The sequence below is a fragment of the Ptychodera flava genome, chromosome 18 (genome assembly GCF_041260155.1).
Source record: "Ptychodera flava strain L36383 chromosome 18, AS_Pfla_20210202, whole genome shotgun sequence".
Classification (NCBI taxonomy): Eukaryota; Metazoa; Hemichordata; class Enteropneusta; family Ptychoderidae; genus Ptychodera; species Ptychodera flava.
In genome coordinates this window covers 13,569,840-13,593,640 of record NC_091945.1, presented here as the reverse complement: position 1 = coordinate 13,593,640, position 23,801 = coordinate 13,569,840, and the positions used below count along the sequence as shown (strand labels likewise).

General features: G+C 38.2%; 1 protein-coding gene across 1 annotated transcript in view; it reads left to right on the top strand.

Moving 5' to 3' along the window:
* Positions 1-16,402, top strand: part of LOC139116914 (fibrillin-2-like) — a 62,052-nt gene extending 45,650 nt beyond the window's left edge. The window contains exons 49-60 of the mRNA XM_070679641.1: positions 549-677; positions 1,204-1,334; positions 4,029-4,266; positions 4,515-4,649; positions 5,125-5,259; positions 7,685-7,815; positions 8,348-8,576; positions 9,470-9,649; positions 11,826-12,136; positions 12,493-12,603; positions 12,899-13,063; positions 14,864-16,402. Of these exons, the coding sequence (XP_070535742.1) occupies positions 549-677; positions 1,204-1,334; positions 4,029-4,266; positions 4,515-4,649; positions 5,125-5,259; positions 7,685-7,815; positions 8,348-8,576; positions 9,470-9,649; positions 11,826-12,136; positions 12,493-12,603; positions 12,899-13,063; positions 14,864-14,902 (1,934 nt within the window). The 3' untranslated portion in view covers positions 14,903-16,402. The remainder of the gene's footprint in view (positions 1-548; positions 678-1,203; positions 1,335-4,028; positions 4,267-4,514; positions 4,650-5,124; positions 5,260-7,684; positions 7,816-8,347; positions 8,577-9,469; positions 9,650-11,825; positions 12,137-12,492; positions 12,604-12,898; positions 13,064-14,863) is intronic.
* The last annotated feature ends 7,399 nt before the right edge of the window (positions 16,403-23,801 follow it).

The following is a 23,801-nucleotide window of genomic DNA, read 5'->3' as shown; positions in this document are numbered from 1 at the left end:
CAGTGCTTTTTCCTCTATTGGCAGTTTGTGTCAAATCGTTAAGGCAAAAGTAACGTTGTATCTATCATATTCCCCCATGAATATAACACTATTATGTGTCTAAAACCTTGCCAAATATTGGTGTACTTTGTCTAAATCTAAAAAGATGCAAGCTTGTCGTATTCTCCAAGACACTAGATATTTTCACGGACAAGCCTGATTTGTCCCCATTATTGTTGTTTAATCGGTGGGGGATATATTGATACTGAAGACAAAAATGTTTGAATATTGATGTTTTTTTGTGTTTGTTTTTTCAAATCTTGCAATTAATATATGTGTAGCCCATGTCAACAGCGCAAGTTATGGCGACTTAGCTTATTGGAAAAATCCATTTGCCGTAAATAGAGCCGTAGAACCGGCTACCCTTCGCATTTCCGCTAGACTCTGAAGGAGGATCACGAAGGCGTCCTCAGAAGTTTAAAATGTATAATTTAAAATGTATAATTTGTTTTGCATATCTACCATATTTACATAACACTCGCGTCAGTAACTGTAATGCTCCCCTACAGATATAGATGAATGCGATGAAGATGTTGGTTCGTGTGACCAGGAGCTCAACACGCGATGTTTGAACCAGCCGGGTAACTACACTTGCCAGTGCGTCGCCAACTACGCAGCCGTAGATGGATTGTGTACAAGTGAGTGTTTGAATGAGTTTTAAGGCGCTTTAAACAAAATTATTTGTTTGCCGTCCGCGTGCTGGTAGGTTTTCAGAGAAAATTAAGAAAACAAACACAATGTTGACGCCATTACAAAGAAAAATATTATTTTTCGAAAAGAAACCAAGTAAAATTGAACTTTTGTTAATACACTTGTGTGTTTTGTCGGTGTTTGTTTTTTTCCTTTGGCTGGCTGGTAGGTTTTTAAAAATCCAAGGACGGCAAACAAAGAATTTTCTTTAAATGGCCTGACCCTTAAATGTCTGAAATTAATTACCCTTTGGTCTGAAACTGGCATTTGTTTCCTCCTCATCAGCAGCAAAATTGCCGTTGCTTCTACAGATAAATTGTCTCTATTTACTTTCCGTCGGAAGGAAGTTGTCAAAAGAGACAGTCACAGTAACCGGGTGTACCATTTGCTGTCAGCCAAAAATATGTCTCGAGCGCAAAATTAGTAGAGTACTGTACACTCGTCATTTACAAAGATTAATTTCCTTTCCTCCAGTGTGTGCCACGTTCAATTCAACTGTTGTCTATGCTGGTGGTGAGGGTGCCAATGTATGGACTTACAGTAAAGATCTGAGTGACCCTTCACAAACGGAATATCACGACAATAAAGAAAACATTGAAGAAGAGGTAAGGCACAATGTAGATCACTGCACGGAGCCAAATAGACAATATATATATATATATATATATATATATATATATATATATATATATATATATATATATATATATATATATATATATATATATATTATATATATGTATACAGTAGCTTGCCCAGATTATAATATGTATGTACAAGCGACTTCTAAATGTGTGAATAAAGCATTCATCAGGGTAAAACACTTATTTTGCTAACAAAAAACATACTGTCAACTATTCCTAGGCATCCAATGGCGTTTTTTAGTCACCACGGACGTTGGGACTAGTGGTTTTGGTCATGTCCGTGCGTGCGTCTGTGCGTGCGTGGTCCGTCACCAAGCATTTCTCGGACATGTGTGAACTGATTTCCTTCAAAGTTGGTACAAAAACATTGACCAATGTCATACACATGGATGTCGATTTGTTTCACGATACGATCAAATATGGCTGCATGGCGCGAGGCCATTTTCTTACAATTTTTTCATGTCTGGAGCCATAACTCAGACATGTCGTAACCGATTTTATTCAAAGATGGTACAAGGACATTGACCTATGTCACACATATGCAGGTTAATTCGTTTCACGATGCGATGGAATATGACCGTCTGGCGGCCATTTTGTTACAATTTTTTCATGTCAGGAGCTGTAACTCAGACATATATCAACCAATATCATTCAAAGTTGTTACAAGGACAGTAACCTATATCCTACGCATGAACATCAATTTCTTTCGTGATACCAGCGAAAATGGCCCCCTGGCGGCCATTTTGTAATGATTTTTTTCATGTCCGGAGCCGTAACTCAGACATGTCTCAATCGATTTCGTTTTAAGCTGGTAGAAGAACTTTAATCTATGTCATAAGCTTACACGTGCACATTAATTTGTTTCATGATATGTTCAATATGGCCACCGATGGCAATCAAAGATGCACATTTTCCACCCAGAGACACCGCAAATTAGCTTTCTACCGTCTCAATATTTGATTTGTTAGATGCATCACAGGCTGGACATGGGAACTTGTTCAAACAAACATGTTTGTATCAAAAACAATCAAATGAGGCAAAAAAGGCCAACTCTGTCAAAATGCTACAACTCAAACCGAACACCAGATTGTCCAATTGATATTTGGTACATAGGTACCTTGTACAAACTCAATGCAATTTTATTGTCCCATTAATGCATGGCTACTTTTTGTTTAGCTCTGCTATCAGCGACGCCGAGCTTATAGGTGGCAATGTTTTCTTTGTATATTAACAGCAAGTTATCTTACGCTGCTTGTACTGTGGTCATGATTTTAAAAACGACTTATTCGTGATTGCATGTGGCACATTGAACCGCCCATTAGTTTAGTTTTGTATGGCTGTCACTGCCATAACTGTTGCTATTTGCCATCAATACTGTTTTCAGATATCACTTGTTCAATCTAACAAGTTGAACCATAACATTACGACAAACTCATTCTCGGCCGAATCTGTATCGCAATTAATGGACTTTGACTACAGGCCTCTTCTAGGGCTGTAGTCAAAGTACTCATTAACAAGTGGGGACTGTGTCATCGACGATGATTTTTCAAAAGATGTGTTTGGGCAGAGTAGTTCGTTCCGTATTTTAGGCATTTATTCACAAACTTCCGGTGACCAAATGGATGGTGTTTTCTCCTCTTAGCGTGTAGAAAGGGAAGATCGGAGGAAGGGCAGTTTCGTTTTCAGTGTGAACAACGGGGAAAGTTTCAAATGGGTAGGCATGCAGTGAGTAGGAGCCGATTGGTTCCGGAGCTTTGCCAATGGTCGGAAGAGCGAACTTCGGAACTGTTATAATGAATACGGGCCGGAGGGTCAACGATGAGTTTTCCTCATGGGGAGGGGAGACTGAAAGACCGTCCCATGTGGATGGGAGAGAGGAAAGAAAATTTTCAAATTGAAGCAGGGAAATCTTTGTGAACAGCTTTCACTTTAGGTAGTATGCGCCTCGAAAGTGAAAGACTTAAACTTCTGCTCAAAATTTCCAAAGTGAAACTTTCAACCATTCTCTAGTGTCAAATCAACAATAAAACCGGGGGTCACCGTGCAAAGTTTAGAACTCGCGAGACAAATTCCCAAATATTTTGCGATATTTGAAATTGAAAATGACCGCCATCCCCGTGTTATCACTATGGGGTAAAAATAAATGATTTTTGATTTTCTAAACAACAACAAGACGAGGTGAAAGTTTTCCTCTCTGCAAGAGCTTTAAAATGAGCCCCCAAGTGGTAGATCAGAAAATAATTGTAGAAATTTGAGTTCTAATATTTGTCCCTGAGGCGTATTCCACCTTAAGTCACTAAATTTTAATTTTATTCAAAATACCTTGTAATATCATGATGGCATGTTGATTCATCACCGTTTAAAATGAAACGGAACGGGTGGAAATGGCAACCGAGTCGACTTCAATGAGACACTCTTCCCTTTGATCGTTAGACCTACTCTGCATTAAAGGTATACAGTCACCTGTAATCTAAATATTCCCATATATAGTCAAAGGGGGGTTCCTTGGTATTCAAAATGCCCATGTGAGGGCGCTGTTTTTAAAAAGCGGCCACCCGCTTAAAATCTGTGATTGGTTAGATTTTCTCTTTCCATGGTACCTGTGGCAAAATTGGAACAGGTAACAGTATACCTTTAACACTGTTCTTTCAACAGATGGACGTTGTCTTTGGCAGCAGTGACATCGCCGACGAGTACATCAGCAGTGTGGTTTTACAATTTTTCGACTATGGCGGCAGTGTACTCAGTATGATGTTCGTGAACGTGAATGCCACTTCGGGATTGAACGACAGCGCCATCATCGACGCTTTTGAAAAGGCTCTCCCCAACAACGGTCTTTTGACTGTGCATCAATACGTCGTTGAGGACGGCACGTTTACAGCCGAAGATCCAGGTATTTATATATTAGTCTTAACCATACGTGTAAAAGCATTTAAAATTTGTATTTATAGAGAAAAAATGTTCAAGACTAGAGCATTCAATAAAAGGTGAATGAGCGACAAGAAAAATGTATGTCGTGACTGTTGTCTGCTATCAAGTAATGTATCAATAATCATAATAATCTTTGAAACTACCCACACGCGCAAATGAGATGCATGATTCCATAACTGTTGTAACCCTATTTTTTGTTCATTCATACAGTGGAGCGTTGCTCTGCGGGCATTGACGACTGTGACTCCAACGCTACTTGTACTGATCAACCCGGAGGATTATACGAATGTACATGTTTCGACGGTTTTTACGACCTTGGAGAAGGGTTTGAAGGTGAATGTGTCGGTAAGTTGAGTAGTGTATGAAGTCTCAGACAAGTACTTCATTAGCTTGCCAAGAACTGTAGCGAGACATGACGTATTGTATATTGCTCTTTCTCAAAAGCTTTCAATGTCTACTCTGCTCCCTTGTCTGTGATACAAGTCAGTGCTTGAAGACTATGGCCTTGAAGAGGCAGATGTATAATATGGACGAACAGACAGATAGGCAGACGGACATCATGAATGGCAAGCAGTGAGAAAAAGATTAATTAGAGTGGAGGAGAGAAAAACTTTGACTCAAGTAGATAGATGAACAAGAATGATCATTGTAGCGGAGGCATAACGGTATCGATCGACATTCATTTGAGCTTACGTTCTGCAGTTAAAATTGAAGGGAGAATAAAGCAGTGGGGATGAAATCAAACTCTGATGTGCATAGGTACCTATGTATAGGAAGAACGTGACTAAAATGGGTTGAACGCACACTTTTATCCCAACAGACATCGACGAATGTGAAGAGGGTATGTGTGGTAACGATATACTGGTGATTTGCACCAATTATCCTGGTACTTACACCTGCGAATGTAGAGCCGGATATCATCCAGTGGGACAAGGAAATCAAACTCGTTGTGAAGGTTTGTTTTGACTTTTTTTATTATTACATGTCGTAGACGTTTTTTTGTTTGCGAGGGACGAATGGTGAAAATTACTGTAGCTGGTATTACGTGACTTACAGATTCTTCAAGAACATCTGACGATATTCCAGTCAATTTTATCAAATAGGTGACAATAATAGTGTATTCAGAGTTTGTATTCTGCTTGACAAACACATGTTATCTAAATAATAGGGAATCCAACAAGACTGACATCTTGACCAAATATTCCTTCTACACAATATCAAATCGCTTATGAAGAGACCGAGGGATACATTGCACAATAAACTTAAAATTCAGAATCATAAAAATGATATTAGGTTATTTTGGAAATCCCATAAATATACGTAAACGCTAAGCACGAGGACCATACGTCACGTATCGCCGGGCCGGAGCACAGCTAACGTTTGAATGCAGACCATGCGATATTTTTAGTAATAACCTTATTCTTATCATTATACATTTTATATTCGTGCCCAGTCACATGGGCAACTTTGTGACCGTGTTTATGGAATGTTTCTTGAGCTTTTGTACAGCGGCATAGCGGAGCGCTATATAGGACGCGCTTCTCACACCCTGTGCAATACCACGTACTTAGCTGGAGTCAAATCCTGTCATAAATCAAAGTCCCCTTTCTTCGGTGAAACCGCCCTAAAAGCTGAAAAAGTGAACGCGCAGAGGCTCCCTAAATGGGTACTTCGCTCGTTATCATGCCTGGAAATAGACATGCTACGCAATGCACGTTCCGTATGTTTTTTAGAGCACGCATAATTCCATTGTTCTCGATGGGATACGTATGACAGTTTACGATCATTCAACAGTAAGCCCTTTATTAGCTCCGCTGTCAGCGACGCGGAGCTTATCCGATAGGCTGATTGTCCGTCGTCGTCCGTCCCTCCGTCCGTCCCTCCGTCCGTCCGTCCCTCCGTCCGTCCGTCCTCCGTCCGTCAACAATGGCCTTCTCCTCTGAAACCGCAAGTCCAATTGCTTTGAAATTTTATATGCAGTTCACTTGGGGTGACCTCACTTCAGTTTGTTCAAATCGTGGTGAAATTTGCATATTTGTATTTTTGGGGCATTTTTTGGTGTTTTTGGTAAAAAATCTTCTCTGAAACCGCTTGTCCGATATTGCTTTTGAAATTTGATATACAGTTTGCTTAGGGTGACTTCAGTCAGATTTGTTCAAATCGTGGTGAAATTTGCATATTTGTATTTTTAAGGCAATTTTTGTCATTTTTGGTAAAAAAATCTTTAAAAATCTTCTTCTTCAAAACTGCAAGTCAGATAGCTTTGATATTTGGTACATATGTCCGTAGGGATGATCTTTTTCAGATTTGTTCAAATTGTGCAGAAATATGCAAATTTGCAGTTTAAGGCAATTTTTGCCATTTTTGGTCAAAAAATGTATTTCTCAAAAAGTACTGGTCTGATGTTTTGAAATTTGGTATACAGGTTTCTACAGATGAACTAGGTAATATATGTTGAATTTCTGATAAATCTGTAATTGTGTATTTTTGGGGCAATTTTTGCCATTTTTCAAAAAATGTGTATTTCCAAAATACTAATCTGATAGCTTTGAAATTTGGTATACAGGTTCTACAGATGAACTAAATGATATTTATTGAAATTATGATGAAATCTGCAATTTTGTAATTTTGGGGCAATTTTTACCATTTTTGGTCAAAAAATGTGTTTCTCAAAAAGTACTGGTCTGATAGCTTTGAAATTTGGTATACAGGTTTCTACAGATGAGCTAAGTAATATATATTGAATTTCTGATGAAATCTGTAATTTTGTATTTTTGGGGCAATTTTTGCCATTTTGGTCAAAAAATGTGTATTTCCAAAACTACTCATCTGATAGCTTTGAAATTTGGTATAGAGGTTTCCATAGATGAACTAAATGATATTTATTTAAATAATGATGAAATCTGCAATTTTGAATTTTTGGGGCAATTTTTCCCATTTTTGGTCAAAAAATGCGTTTCTCAAAAAGTACTTGTCTAACAGCTTTGAAATTTGGTATACAGGTTTCTATAGATGAACTAAATTTGATCTTTTGAAATTATGATGAAATCTGCAATTTTTATTTTTGGGGGCAATTGTTGCCATTTTTGGTCAGAAAATTTTATTCTCAAAAAACTACTCATCAGATAGCTTTGGTTGACATGTTCTTAGGGATGATCCGATGTGATATATTCAAAGTATGATGAAATCTTCAATTGTGTATTTTTGCAGCTTATTTTAGCCACGTTTTTCTGGCCACTGCATCGAGCTATCAAAGATTTCCACCTTCATCAACATGTGTCAAAAATAGTTATTCTCTACATAAACACAGCGGAGCTATATCGGCCGCTAGGTCGCTTGTATATGTAATAGTAACACTGACGTAACACCTTTCCTTCCAGCGTCGAAAATAACACAAGGTAAATTTAAAATTGTTGAAATCGATGGCGAAGTACCTGACTACTATGAAGATGGATACGACGATCCAGAATCAGAAAACTACCAAAAGACTGAAAAGGAAATAACAGACGCTGTAGGTTTTCCCTTTAAATCATCTTCCATGCAATATATAAATATGAATAACTATTTCGTAATAAATGTGATGTATTTAGAAGGTCCAATTATGGCAAAACAACTTATAATTTATATGTCATGAGTTTTTAAATAATTACCTTTTCTGCAAGATCGGTGATGTGAAGAGAACAGAAATTAAGATTGTATGCGCCTCGAAAGTGAAGATTTTAACTTTTGTTCAAACTTTTTTCCAAAAAAAAATCACAAAGAGCTTTAAAATGAACCCACAAGTGGCAGATCAGAAAAGAATTGTAAAAGTTTGAGAGTCCGAATATCTGTCCCAGAGGCGCGTTCTACCTTAAAACCTAGTCAAGATTTATCGTTTCTCTTCTAATGACGAATGAGGCACCGAGCCTTACAAGAAAAAGGAATGAAGGAATGAATGAACACATTTGGAAATACTCAGTAGTTCGTTTTCTGACAAGCATGGTATGTTACATTTGAAATTTCGTTTTTTTCTAATATGTTGTATTGATCAAAATATTTTCCAGATGGACATCGTTTATGGGGATCATGATGATACTGGCCAATACTACATATCAACCGAAGTGCTCAACTTTGAGGCAGGTAGCATCTTCTCTAACTACATTCTGATCTTCTCTGAGAACGCAACCATCAACGAAGAACAACTCACAGACATTCTCATAGAAAGCCTTGAAGATGATGGAGCGCTGGCGAATAGTAGTCTTGTAATCCAAGAAGATAGTATAGAGTATATTGGTACGTATAAAGAATGGAGACATTATATTTGAAAGGTAGTACGATGTAATACGTAATTATCATATGTAGAGTGAAACAAGCCTCAGTGATTCTAAGGGACAGAACTATAAATCTACATTTAGATCATTTGTAGATAAATTTTCTTGAACGGCAGGCATCATTAACGCTGTTGTTTATCAACTATGTTGACGGCACACTTTAAAAAATATGAAGTTTGTCACATCGAAAGGCCGCCTTTAATTAATCTTTTCAAATAATATGATAGAACAAGCATTGAAACTTTTCGGGGTTTTTTTAATTATTATTTTTTTTTACAAATTGTAATAGAACTATGTCACCGGCGCATAAGTACAGTACTACACACACAGTAGTCAACGCATACGGGATCATATAAGGAGCAAAAAAAATGTGTATTTTGATACACAAGCGTAACATTAATTTATTCGTAGATCATAAAAATTGTAGGTCGCCAGTACAAGAAGTATACCAACCGACAGGTTTCGACAGTGTTCTATTCATATATTCATAATTGTATGAACACGTCATGATGTAAGGTTGCCATTAGTATAAATGTGGATTCTGCTCAAGAGAGATCTGCTTTGGTTAGGGCAATCTGTGATTTACTTTCTATTCCTAGCATGTATTTATTAATTCCTACGACAAACATACAGTTAAGTGATTTCTCTGAGTTTACATATCTTAAATCTTCACATCATCATGATATTACATCTTTTAATTTTCTAGTGATTTGACCATCTGTAATAGCTTATGCAAATTTTAACGTCTTAAGTTGTCTTTCCGGGCAACTATGTCATATTTGCTCATTAAATTGTCTTTCCGGGCAACTATGTCATATTTGCTCATTAAATGTACTCTACGTTAATTTATTGCAGAATTTGTGGCATGCCAGCAAGATGATTACAACGACTGCCATGAGAATGCACAATGTGACGACCTAGGCGACGGCCAGTTTACATGCAAGTGCTTTGACGGCTACGAGGACGTTGGGGATCCCCAATTACCAGGAAGGGAGTGCGCCCTCTCAACTGCACCGCCACCGCCACCACCACCAGGTAACAATGAATTTCCACAGATGTGAACTCGAAGAATTTGTCTACGTGTATAAGCTTTATCTACAACTATTGATATTCATAATCTAAAAGGGCAATTTAATCATGGAGTGTTGCTCTCCCCTCTGTCTTCTGTATTCTTCCATCAAAACATGATGATTAATAGTTTGATAATGGTTTTTGTTTGGATAGATTTCTTTATGGGAAATACAGCTTGATCCGTGGTCGAACTGATAGGACAAATGTTTGGTATTTTAGTCACTAAAGATTCTGTCGACAAAGACAGGCTTTTTCTATAATTATGTTTTAAGTTGTTTCTTTTTCGTCAGTTGACCAATAGTGCACAAACACTCTAAAAATTTTGATGGTATAAACCTTTTAGTGCCTCGAGGAATCAACTGACAAATAAACTTCAGTTGCACAGGAGGTGTACATTTCCTATCTGCACAGCTCCCTCCAATTTTTCAATGAAGGAAAAGTTTGTTCTAGCCTTTGAAAGTTTTCCTAGTTTAGATTGTGAGGAAAGTAAGGTTGGTTTTGTTCTCATTATCATGGCAATGTAATTCTAATGAAATAAAGGCAACTTCGTGAATCAGTCGAACTGTGTTAGTTATACGCTATGGTCGCGTATTGGCGAAATGCCACTGACACATACTGTGTTGACTTTGACCATGATGTGACTTAGGTTTATTTTGGGGGGGGATTCGTCTTTTCTTGCCTTTGAAAACTTCAGTGTGGTCTCTTCACGCGTGGCTCGATTCATTTGTTTTCCCATGTTACAGGGTTGGCGTTTGCCATTGTTTCTGCTCGAGAGAGGAGCTAGAATCGCTATGATGCTTGTTAAGCCTTGTTTTACTAAGTTAGTATAATATGGTGTTTGCGGTGTTAAAGTGACTTCTCTTCGACCATAACTTTAGTTGATTGACGTTTTCGAGTATGGGTAAACTTCAAGCCTTTGCTTTGTGCTTGTATATTTCAACATTTGTCAAGGATTAATGCTTTTCGTTTGTTTCATGTGACAGGAGACTTATTGTGTTTCTTACAATCGCACTCAATTAACATTTCAGTAATTAAGGAAAGTGTTACAAACAATACTGTCAAAGTGTATTGCAACTTGAATTTGACTGTTTTGTGTCGATGGTGGTTGTCTTGGATGGTCTAAGACTTGGAGAAAGCTATTGGTGGAAAGAGAGGGGGACCCCTCACTTCTTCCTTATTCAAAGAGCTGACTATGTTTGGTTTTTTTCTCGGCTTCTTCGTTTTTGTTAATTTTTTACCAACTTTAGTTTTACAGTCCAGCAATCTCGCTGATTTTGGTTTTTTTTCCAGATTGCATGAGCGACCGAATCTTTATGTTGATCATTTTTGCTTTAGGCATACAGACTAAATTATCGTTAGACATGTTGTGAAAACAAAACCAAGTGCAGGAAAATCTGCAATAATGCCACAGAAGTCATGATATTACAGTGTTTATTATTTACCCAGGACATTGACAAAGAAACCATCACACTCACAGATGCAGGTTGATTACATTTATAGTTTCTTTTATTTCATTTATTATTAGTTTAATAGATTAAATTTATATTGTCTGTTTCATCACATTAAAGGTTGATTGTGTTAAAATTGTGGTTTGTATTACATTTATATGGAGATTATTGTTGTATTCATTGAGGTTACAGCTGCTATGATCTTGACAATTTTCAAAATTAGTTAGCTTAAAAACTATAGTGACAAGTTTAAGGTAAGAATACGCCTCGAGACAGATATTCGGACTCTCAAACTTTCACAGTTCTTTTCTGATTTGCCACTTGTGGGGGACTCATTTTAAAGTTCTTGGTGTCGTAAGAAAGCTTTTCACCATCTTAGTTTTTCGAAAATCGAAAATTTTTCTCCATCATAACGTTAACACAGGGATGGCGGCCATTTTGAATGTCAAATATCTATGGTAAAATTATTTATTCTAGCACAAAAATTTACACGTTGACCCCGATTTTTATTCGAGCTGAAAAAAGATTGGTTGAAAGATGCCGTGAGGAAAGTTTGAGCAAAAGTTTACGTCTTTCACTGTCGAGGCGCATACTACCTGAATGCTCTAGTGATGCTGTCAATATATCGTAATTAACAATATAACAATATTTGTCTTCACCGTATACTTTTCCTTCTATTTACAACTTCACAGAAACCTGGTTGATAGTTTTGGTCACCGTCAGCATTGTTATGATACTTCTAATTGCAATCATTGTCGCGGTTTTCGTCGCCAAACGTCGGCAAAAGAAAAAGTTACACGACCAGATCAATGTAGGCCGTTATCTTGGAGACGTCTATGACAATCAGTTTTCAGAAAGTCCAGGATTGGACGGAGAAGATACGAGCTACGCGTTTGGCGACGATGGAAGGCTGTCGATCGCCTCATGGCGATCTTGGGATGCAGAGGACGAAGAGCATGCTGAGCGGATAGCAGAAGTCATCCGTCATGCTCCTCCTATGCCAGTAAGGACCTTTACACGAGAGAGAGAAAGAGAGAAACATAGAGAGAGACAGAGAGAGAGAGAGAGAGAGAGGAGAGAGAGTGTGAATATCAGGGGCATCAGACTGCTTATACTTTGTTTGTCTCCTTCATCACATTCAACGCCACGTCCATACCAACCTTTTACCCGGAAGTATAATGCTCAAAGCACAACGGAGGGAATAGACACACTTAAGATCCGTGACGGCAACAAGTGAAATGATAATGCTATGTTTCAGAAAACTCTAAGGGCCCGGGGGTAACATCCTTCTCCCTTTCTTTCCCTCCAGGTGTGGGAAAATGTGCCGGTAAATTAAAGTCTTTTCATTTTTTGTTACAGACTGGGATAAGAGCGTCTTTCCCAGCATATGAGTCCACCAGTTCATTGTACAGATTGCCAGAAACTGAATTTTATAGTCCATTTGCATCGTTTCAAGACGAAACCATCCAGGTGAGTTTGTTGACCAATATGTCAGCTTTTTCCCGCCAATATTGCAAAATATCAATCTCACTGTTGTCAATCGAAAGATGAATGAGTTCAATTTGCCAAAAATACAAACAGGTTTGACCGGTACGATACAAGTCACGTTACCGACTTTAAAAAAATGATACATCTGAATAGGAAATGCATTAAACATTATTTCTTATTTATGTGGCTTTCAATAATATTTGTTTCTTTCAATTTGTCTCTTAATGGGTAGAAGAGGTTCTAACCACAGCGATTTTTGTAAACACTATTAATATAGGCGACACTGGAAGAGGCGAGGGAACACGTATTTGAACCAACCGTAGAAAATGTTACCTTCCCGGAAGAAGGCGTTCAAATACCACGGACACGGAGTACAGTCAGAGATCACCAAATATCACTCAGTGAGTCTCCATCAGATGTGAGTGACAGCAGTAGCCAACAGGTATGTATACATTCAATCGCTACACTACAATGCTCTTGATTTGTGTGATGTTTTATATCTGTGTTTCAAATGCCCTTTATTAATTATGTTATTGGACCACAAGCTAGGTATCGCTTGTGACTGTGATAATCGGATGATACCATAGAGGACAGCGTAAATATATATATATATATTATATATATATATATATATATATATATATATATATATATATATATATATATATATATTATATATATATATATAATAGTCACATGTACTGAAATGAATATATATATATATATATATATATATATATATATATATATGTATATATATAAAGATTTATACTACCAACTTTCGCAGTCTTGGTCTTATCTTAGCATTGGTTTTATAAAGATTTCTTGTTCTCCTTCACTATGTCATGTATTTGTCCTTCGACAATCTTACGCAAAGTTTTATCACACCGTTGCTCTATTATCGGATGCGTTTGATTGCCTAATGCGCCATTCGTACGCATCAGCAAGGATAACCTTGCTTGTGCGTTGATGTTGACTTTAATTTGTCAAAGTTAATCTGGTGATAATCCGATGACAGCGTCCACTGCTTAATAACTTACCCTTGCTTACTTTGGCACATTAGGCAGTCAAATGTATCTAATAATAGAATGATACTATTAATATGTACACTCTACAAACACATTTATATAATGTTGCCATATATATGTATAACACACCCATGACGGGAAATTGCAAATCGATTTATCACCGTACGGTTTCCTTCTTTTTGCGAGATCTTTCAAATTTTACTCAAAGTGTCAATCTTTACCGACTTAATACTGAAACACGTCAATAATGTACAGCAGTGGTGTGTCTGAGCAACTTGTCCGAAGTTAGAAAGACTTTAAAACTTGTAGAACCCACAACTCTGTACATGATTTAGCAGTTTCACAAGAAACTCTTTCAGTAGAGTTCAAGCGGCCCATGCTGGAGGTAACAGAAATTGACACCAAAGCGCCAGGTTTTTTGTTGTGTGGGGACACAGCCCCTCCATCCACGGATTGTGGTGGGGATTATCACAGGAGGCAAGAAAGCTGATTGGAGAAGGTCCTACACGAGGTGTTAATAGTTCTGTAAAAGAGGCATGCTAATGAACCCTCCACTACCTAAATTTTCAGTAGTTGGCCGGTCCATTGGTCAAGAAGCTACCGAGCCAAGCCTTTGGTCATGTTGTCTCTTGTCACAGTAGCCACCATGAGTGAAGATCTCGCGAAGTTTCCCGGTTTACGGAAAACTGTCTATTGATTAATTGCCTGCAAAATGCTTCACATAAACTGCCAAAAAAGCATTAGAATTCATCATGCGTCGAGAGAAGCGATTAGATGAATTTCTTTAGCTTATCAAAATGTCAATTTTTTTACTAATGAAGAAACAAAAGGCAACGATTCGATAGGCTGTTCGTTTTCTTAATCCAGTCGTTGCATTTTTGAATGTTTGAAAATTGTTGGTGTTTGAAAATCCTTGCAAGCCTTTCGGTTCATCTGGGACTCGGCCTCATGCTGCATTTGTTAGAGACTTTACCTAGGTCATGACGTTTTTCATGAGCGTGTACCGTGACGTCCACATTACAGTCGTGGGACAAGACAGAAAGGGGGAGTTGAGTAATAGTCAATCACATAGTATCAATGAAGTTTGATTCAAACCAAATGTAGGAGAGATATTCCCACGGTGCGGTTTGTATCACCGAAATGGGACTCAATCATGCACATAAGGTCGTTCACACGTGGCACAAGGTACAAATATTCTCTTCATTCTCTTTCAGTTTGACAGAGACATCGGTATGCCGCATTCACAAATTTGAAACAAGTCGTCTTTTGAAAACATCCTCGCAATTCCAGAAGAAGAGCTCAAGTGAATTACCCATACGATTAACCCCGACAACATTCACACACTTTTACAGAAACGACATCTCAAACTCGTAACTTTTGCAACGTGCAATAATCATGCGTCGGAAGATTGAGAAGTTCATACACATATATATGTTTTATTACACGGATTGTAAACCTGCTCGGTATTTGTGCAATGTTATTTTACATGTATTTATTCGGATTAACCAAATGAATTTTCTTTCAAGTTTTCATCAAATAGAAAAACAAACATATCAGTTTTTTTCATGAGTAAATATTTTTCTTCGGCTTAAAAAGTCAGTGAAGAGGTTTGATCATAGTCATGTATGCACCTTTGTAAGATTTTAGTATTTCTCGACTACCTAGCATAAGTTCAATTTCAAAACTTATGAGGTTCGCAACTATCATACATTAGTGAGCTGCTTAACAAAGTTAACGATCGGTATGAAATATGAAGAGGAATTCGAAGTTTAACTTGAACTTACTTCTTGCTACTGCAAACAGCTTTTGCCTTGTGTGCTAAAGGGGAAAACCGAATGATATTGAAATGCATTGTGCACAATCACAGTTTTATATAGTGATCTAATGTATACTTCTAACGTAAATGTAAGCTTTTTCATGACAGAAAGTTCAGTTTGCTCAAAAACACTAGCCAAAACTCATTCATATTTTCAACTTTTAGGCCTTCCTGGTATCAAGTTTCTGTATATGCTAAAACATTACTCCAGCTTCTGTAATCTTAAGTGTTTTACTTGTAGAAACCCATCATATACGGTCGACGGCTTGAGACTTTTATGACTAACGTACTTGGCAAAAGCGTGTTTAAGGGGAATTGGGAACGGAAAGTTACATTGAACATATCATTTTATAGAAACTAAGAATTTTCCTTTCTTGCCAAGTTCTTAAATCTGTAAGATGTTTAAAGCAAGGCTTTGGGTGTGAAATTCGTCGAATTGACTAGAAAACGTCAATGTCTTGCCATGATATTTACAATATTCATTGAAAATTTGACAAGGTGAGATATGAACTTGAAACCAAATGGAAGAAATACAAACGTACATGAAAAACTTATAAGCTACCATATCCATATGTGTTCATCATATACTGTTTTTTTCAATAACTTTTCTATTGTAGAATATCAAAGTGCTTCTGAACATGGGGGGGGGGGGAGCATTGCAGGATAGAATCAAGACATTTAATTTTCTTAGTTTGAAGGTGGTTTATTTACAGCGATAAAATCCAAACGTGTACTGTCAGTACACTTAGCTTGGATTAAATTTGTTCTTTCAATCTTTACGAGACATGACATAATGTATAGCAATCTTCTTCATACTTTTCAAGAATAATTTGTTGTGTATATAAATTTGAATACGCATTTACATCGGTGTATATAAAATTTGTAATTTTTTTAAATGCCACTTAAATCTTGATTTTCAATAAATATTACACAAGTAAAATTTGCGGGTTTGTCTTTGATGTTGCCGAACTGCATGGTTTGTAAGAAATGCAAACAGCGGATCAATTCCATTGTTTGATTTTCGAGATGGTAGTTATTGGAAAACCAAAACAAGTCTCATTTCCAGATGCATCAAGTTTGAATGAAAGCTGACACAAAGTTCCAGATGACGAACGAGACAACACCTTCATACGCCAAAGTGAAGGAGGAAGGTTACGGTTCAATGTCACTGAAGATGTCTCGCTATCCCAGTCGTTGTTGACACGACCTTCATGGACCATGTTTTCGTTGCTATGCAGCCACTGATCGGTTTCATATGAACATCTGATATTCTATCATAACAGTACAATGGATGGTGCAAATACTGCGATCTGATTGGTTGAGACGTGAAAATAACCGTGCTATATTTGCAATATAACACGTTTGGAACTCTCAGCTAGAGAAAAATTTCCTTTTTGACGTTTCAAACCAGAATGCCAATTTAATATTATGATATAATTTAGAAATAAACCACCTCAGCAACTGGTATACTATTCGATTTTGAACAGTTCACTCCATATAGTATGCACTCGCTATCACTCGTGCACACATGTCGTGAACTGGTCAAATCTCGTCGTATACCGTCGCTGGGTGAAACTCAGGATACCAAAAATGCAGGGTATAGAATGCACCTCGGGGAGAGATATTCGGACTCTCAATTTTTTACAATTCTTTTCCGATCTACCAATTGTGAGGGCTCATTTTCACCGATTTGGTTTCAAAAAGTGCATTTCTCCCATAGAGTTAACATCGGCATGGCGACTGTTTTGAATTTTAAGTATTAGTAAATATGTGTAAAAGTTAGGTGGCTTGTTTCTCTAGTACCCAATTTTAAGCGGTGGCCCCTTATTTTATTCTGCAATTGGTGAGAGAATGGTTGAAAGTTTTGCTGTGGAAAGTTCGACCAAGGTTTAAGTCTGTCATTATTTGTTGCGGCGGCATGCATGGCTAATTACCACACTCACTATTGTAAGAACACATAGCTACCAAACTACGCTTCTGACATGCGTTCCATCTCTATGTGTAAGACACGAGGTGCACCGTAGTTTTATGGACTGGTGACAAACGCAAATGTCTTTCCAAAATTGGCAATGTCGGATTCAGATTTGCCTAAAACTGGAATGTCCGCAGTGTAAGGGCGCTCCTATATTTCGAGAGGCAAACTCGTTCACTGTTGTCCGGAGGGATTGACTAGACATTTGAGTATGGATGACCGTACGCCCGCTAAAGAGAAATTTCAACGTTTGCAAGTTTATTCGAGACACCATTCAATAACAATTATTTCACCTCGTGTTGACGATTTCAAATTTTCTGCATTCTAACAAAACATGAAGTTACTAATTTTGTAAATTAACTTGACGAGAATATTAATTTCAAATCAAAAATAATCGGTGGCGGTGGTCGTGAACAAGCAGGTATAGTGTTTTCAAGCAGCCACAAAATTGCTTATACTCCTCGAGTTGGCATTATGTTAAAACAGGCCAAAATTGCTTATACTCCTCGAGTTGGCATTATGTTAAAACAGGCCAAAGTAGTAAAAATCCGTAAGGCATCAAGTGTGGTGTTACTATAACTAGAACGATTGTGAGTTAATGGCGACAAATCCTTGATGTCAATCACTAATCAATTGTTTCGCCTGGCTCATATTTACGATGTCCAATAATTTTCTGCGTGCTTGCAAAACATGAAATTACTCGTTTTGCGAATCAACTCGATGGAAAAGCGAAAGTAATCAGTGCCATAGAAACTAGTTTATGTTTGATATGAAAATGGTTTGTGTCATTTGACTTCACGAAAACATGCTAAAAATCTGGTCAATTGTGCACAACTAACCTCAACGTTGCTTGTATCAAGACAAGATTAAATATCCGGTGAAACATTTTTACAGTTTATACCAAACAAAATCAAGTTTCGTGCACTAGTGTGGCTGAACCATACACAGAAAAAGCGCTCTTTACTCTCTGTGGCTAGCCGCTTTACTGTCAATGGCTGAACACATGAGGTATTCAGTTACATAAAGTTTGGACCTCATGCAAGCCTGAACTTTTGTGGTGAAATCGTAATTGGCTTTGCCTTTCATATAAATAAAGATGACAGCTTTATTTGTCATGGGAAAGCAAGTCGTAATAGGAAAAATCCATTTGGTCTAGAGGTCACGAACGAAATCATCAGTTAGCATGCAACAAGTAGGCAATTTTTTACTCTTTTGAAGTCACATTGTGGACCGTCGTTATTTTTTACTCTTGGTGACTTTATGCCAGTATTGTATGATTTCCTGATACATCAAAAAGATATAAAAAGGCTATTTTTTCCAGATTCACAGCTAAAGATGGAGCTGCATGTTGCCAACACAGTTTTTTTCAAAGCAATATTTCTCATCAAAGATGACAAGTAAACCCCCTCATACTATATTTTCAAAAAGCAGAGACTATAAAGTTTAGTATGGTAGCAGTAGTTTACTCGAAATTAATTTAAGTCAAAAACTTGACACTATTTTCTTCAATGTAATATTTAACTTGAAAGAAGAGTATACGTAGAAAAAACGACTATTTTATTTTGCATTATCTATCCCCAATCAAAAATAGCAAGGGTTGAAAAACTGACATTCAAAAAAGGTGATTAAAGTTATGATTAGTAAAATTCAAATGCCTCTTATTTAAAATGTAAGAACTTTATTGCCAATTTGAAAAAATAGTCATTTATTAAAGAGCATTTAAAGAACATAATGTGAAAATTTCAGAAAATTTGACCCAGTCAGAGTAGAGTTAAATTCTTTGGAAATTTTGAAATTGGGGGGGGGAAGAAGCCAGGAAATCGGGTGATTTGCATTCATTTGCATAAATTAACACTTCTTTATCACGAAACTTACGACTGCTTGACAAGCTAAAAGGTGAACCCCACCAACATTTTAATCTTGGGTTAACATATTAATTACAGTTGAATGAATATTTGCAAAAACGTGATTTTTGAGCAAAATATGCTCTGTTGGGCTCAGCGCCCCTTAGGGTATATCGCGTCTCGAAATTGAAAAACTTAAACTTTCGATCGAGTTTTCAGTGAGAGAACTTTAAGCCGTTCCCTAGTGAAATCAAGAATACAAATTTGATCAGGGGTCACCGTGCCAAATTTGGTACTTGAAAAAACACGATTGGAACTAATTTGGAATAATTGGTCTTCAAATTTTGTTAATTTTCTGAAAAGTGTTCGGTGCCCTATAGCTGATCATGAATGTTGCAATATTACAAACTACTCATAAAAACAAGTGTATAACGTAAAAAGAAAAGCAGATGAGCTTACATTTGCTGATTAAACCCACATTACTTCACTATCCAATTATCCCAAATCAGTTCCAATCATGTTAGAAAGAAATCACCAAATTCAAAATGACCGCCATTTCAATTTTCTATTTTTACAAAAATAAGCCGGTGAAAATTTATTTACACAAAAAGCTTCAAAATAAGCCTCTACAAGTGGTAAACCAAGAAAAATTTGTGAGTGAATATCTCATGTGCCGCCGAGGCGTATACTTTAGCTGTGGCCTGTGGTCGCGGGAAACTCCGGCTGCTCTTGCGGGCATGGAGTCGCTCACGCTGCAATCTCATTTACCAAAACGCGTACACCGAAACTCTACGTGCACGCGTTCCTGTGCGTCCTTGGATAAAAACCTACCGGTCAGCCAAGGAAAAAAAAAAACAAACACAGCCAAAAAACACAAGTTATTTACATAAGCTCGATTTTTATTCGGTTTTCTTTGGAAAAATAATATTTTCATTTATAATAGAGTTAACATTGTGTTTGGTTTCTTATTTTCTCTGAAAACCTACCGGCACGCGGACGGTAAACAAAGAATTTTATGTAAAGCGCCTAATTTGAGAACGCTCTGGTGCAACATATCCACATGCAACGTTCTGGTGAACATATCAGCCAGGGCAATGATTCTCTGCTTCAGTTAACGGTAACATTAAACTATCGGAGGGGTTACGTTAGACTTGGTTCAAGTCTGTGATTTGTGAATGTTTGAGTGGAGTGAACGCAATGATTTGTATTTTGCTTTCATGTGAAACGCGCGCGTGAGTGGACGCGATGAGTAGGGTGAACGCGATGAGTGGAGTGAACGCTATACAGCGGAGTTTCACCCGGAATCACAAACTAACTCACTACTGCGCAGACTCAAACGTGACGCATTCAATCGCTGGGAAAACCTGGCGTGAGCTGCCAAATTCCGGATAGGTTTGTACGAAATAGGAGAGACACAAGAGAAACTATTATAAATGATTTTATTTTTTTTAAATTCACCGACTTGAACCAAGTCTAGGGTTACGTTAGGAAAGGTATGCATTAGATATGGAGAGTTTTCATAGACTGGTCCTGGTTGATTAGCTTTTCTCGAGCGTATCCCTGGAGAGTATGCAACAGTTACTGCCATGCCTAACCATCGCATTTTCCCCACAATCTACGCAACAGTGTATTGTTTCAATCATAGACCTCGAGAAGTTTCAATGTACTCTTCTCTGATACTTATATACCCACACACTTAGGGCGAATCTACACGTACACTGCAATGCTTGTGTTCTACCAATTTTCCGTGACAATGGACGTGAAAAAAATGACTAATTAATAAGTGAGTGAGTGTATTACTGTCTGGCACCTGTGTTAGTACCTTCCGGAGCAACAAAACTACTAGTCCATAGACAGAAGACGGGAAGACTATTGGCAAATCATCTCGCTTCTATTGTCTTTTTGGGCTAGTCTAGTATAGCTTTCCCAATAATCGATTAGTCCACAGTCCCTCAACAATATGGAGGGCCTGCGATTAGCCTACAGCGTTGTCGCACAGGAAGGTACTAATTAGCATACAGTTTTGTCACGGCAGAAGGGTATCATTAATTGGACTTGGTCAAAGTCTGTGAATACAAACTAATTTGGAGAATGCGATGAAAGAGAGAAATCGCAACTGCTCTTTTTCTGACCGTGTTGTTGAGCAGTTATCGCGAGATCCATAGACCTGGCCACTTTGCTGTATTTTCGTTGCTATGAATAATTAATGACACGACATGTTTTGTTCTCACATTAAATACTTAAAAGATGACATGCGCGTAATGGGTGTTTAACAAAAGACCACGTGACCTTATACCCGTGTCTGTCGACGATGTTGCCAGCTACATACCACAACTTCTCTGCTGCAATGTCCGATGCGATCACGCTAACGAAAATCAGGAAGACATTTCTGATATCACCGAAAATGCAAAATAATGACTGCATCCTTTACGGTACGAGTGTAGGATCGGTCAAAAGGCCACGGAGCGGTGTCTTAGACAAAAAAAGACTCGGCTTAGTTTCGCCATGGAGGTAGAAAGAAAGACTTTCTACCTCCATGGTTTCGCCAAATCAACACAACCACATTATAAGCAGAAATAAACACTTAACTGATTCTTAATTTGACCATTTAAACACAACATTACACCAGACATAATATAATAGTCGATGTGTGCAGCCACTTTCTCCTCGTGTAGACTCTGATAAATGTCAGACATTGGCAGTGGTCGATAATGAACGAACATGGTGGTACATACTAGCCCCATATGAATGGCGAACACCTCACTTTTGGATGGCAGAATGCGCAATTGAACCGACTATGAGAGCCATGTGAATCATTCTGTATGTGTTTTTAATGTCATCCATCGCAGTCCGTTTTGCCTGTATGATGAATTGAAGCGCCCGCAAGCTTCAAAATGACTTTATTTTACCATATCACCGACTTGACCCGAGGTGTAGTATTGATCGACATATCGTTTCTCCGTAGCAGAGTGCAATTAATTTGCCTTTTGTTTTGTTTTGTCGCACCGGCACGCGAGCCGTAAGTGACTATAATTAGCAGGCAGTCGCTTCCGCAAGAGGCAACACGTTTTCCGTGTTCGCAGATCAGCATTTTCGACAACAGCTGATGCCGCACAGATTATCAAGATTATTACAACTGTACCCTGCTTTAACACTAGTCACTGAACTTGCAACATACACACGTTGAAGCAGGATGTTCAAGGTATGGAAATCGATCCCAGGGCCTAGGAGTGGCACATGTAAAACAGTGTGTATCTTTGCGTCAGAGGCGGAATAAATCTATTTATCCAGGAAATCTTAATCCCGACTGCTATGTTTGTACGCACATAGAGCCAGTCGACGTTAGGGACACAAAAAACAACAGGAGGAACAAACAGGCAGTGGTTTTGAACAAATTCAATGTACCCGGTACTTCACCGATGTCTGTAACTCAGTACATGAAAATATTCGTAGCTTGACGCACTTTGAACATAGCTCGTAACAAGGGACAGTGAAAGCCCGCAGAACTACGTGTACAACTATACAGCCACTCATGTAGTTGGCGCTCAGTGAAGATTTTGCCGATCAACAACTTTGACGGATGATGGACTGACCTTTTCTACCGCAATTGTTATCTCCCTCGATTCAGCACAAATTTTTGTATGGACTGTTGATGCGGTGTTTACAGTTGTTACGTGGTGGTAAATCCTAGTCGTATTTACGACTGCTGCGTAAACAGTCACTGAATAAATTTTGCACGCATTTACGAGCACTGGATAATTACTACCATTTTTAATCGAAAACCGTCCGTATACGCGTATGACGGTTGTGACAAAAACAACACAAAGAATCTGGCGTACATTGTTACTGCATTACTTTGACCAAAAATCACCCCAAATGCCGAACGGTGATCATACAGAACTCTGCTGCAGGTTTCTGGACTAAACGACCCTAAACCGACCGGGTCCCAGTCAGCTGTGCCGGGCGCGACGTCTACTCTATCAGCGTCAACTCAAACTTTCACTCCAGAAAACTTTACCCCACAAAACCTCGAGGGTCTATGCATGAACGTATACAATGCCCGTCCACTGCATGAGCCATTGACCGTGCATCGCGAGAGCAAACAACGGTTTTGGACGTCACGAGAGCATTTTTTTTTCGCAGTCTGTGAGCGGTTGAGTGGTTTGGGTAGGCTGCATACAAGTAGATCGGAATCGAGTTGATTTCGGCCGAAAACAGTTAGAAAGTAGTTTTTCGTGCTCCGTCCAAATTGGATCCGCATGTTGCCGGTTTTGTCCATGGTAATCAGCAGAGCTGTGGTGGGAGGCCGTATAACGCCGGGAATACACGTCATCGTACGCAGGGCTAGGCCACAACATACTTCCAAAAGCGATCTATCGTAAAATATCGTACTGCAGGTCAACACACAAATCACCCATTCATAGGCCTACAGGTACACATATCAACGAACAAAAAGGGAGAGGCAATCTGCTTGAAACCATGAAGTAGTCCGTTTGTGTCTGAATTCATTGAGGCGCGTG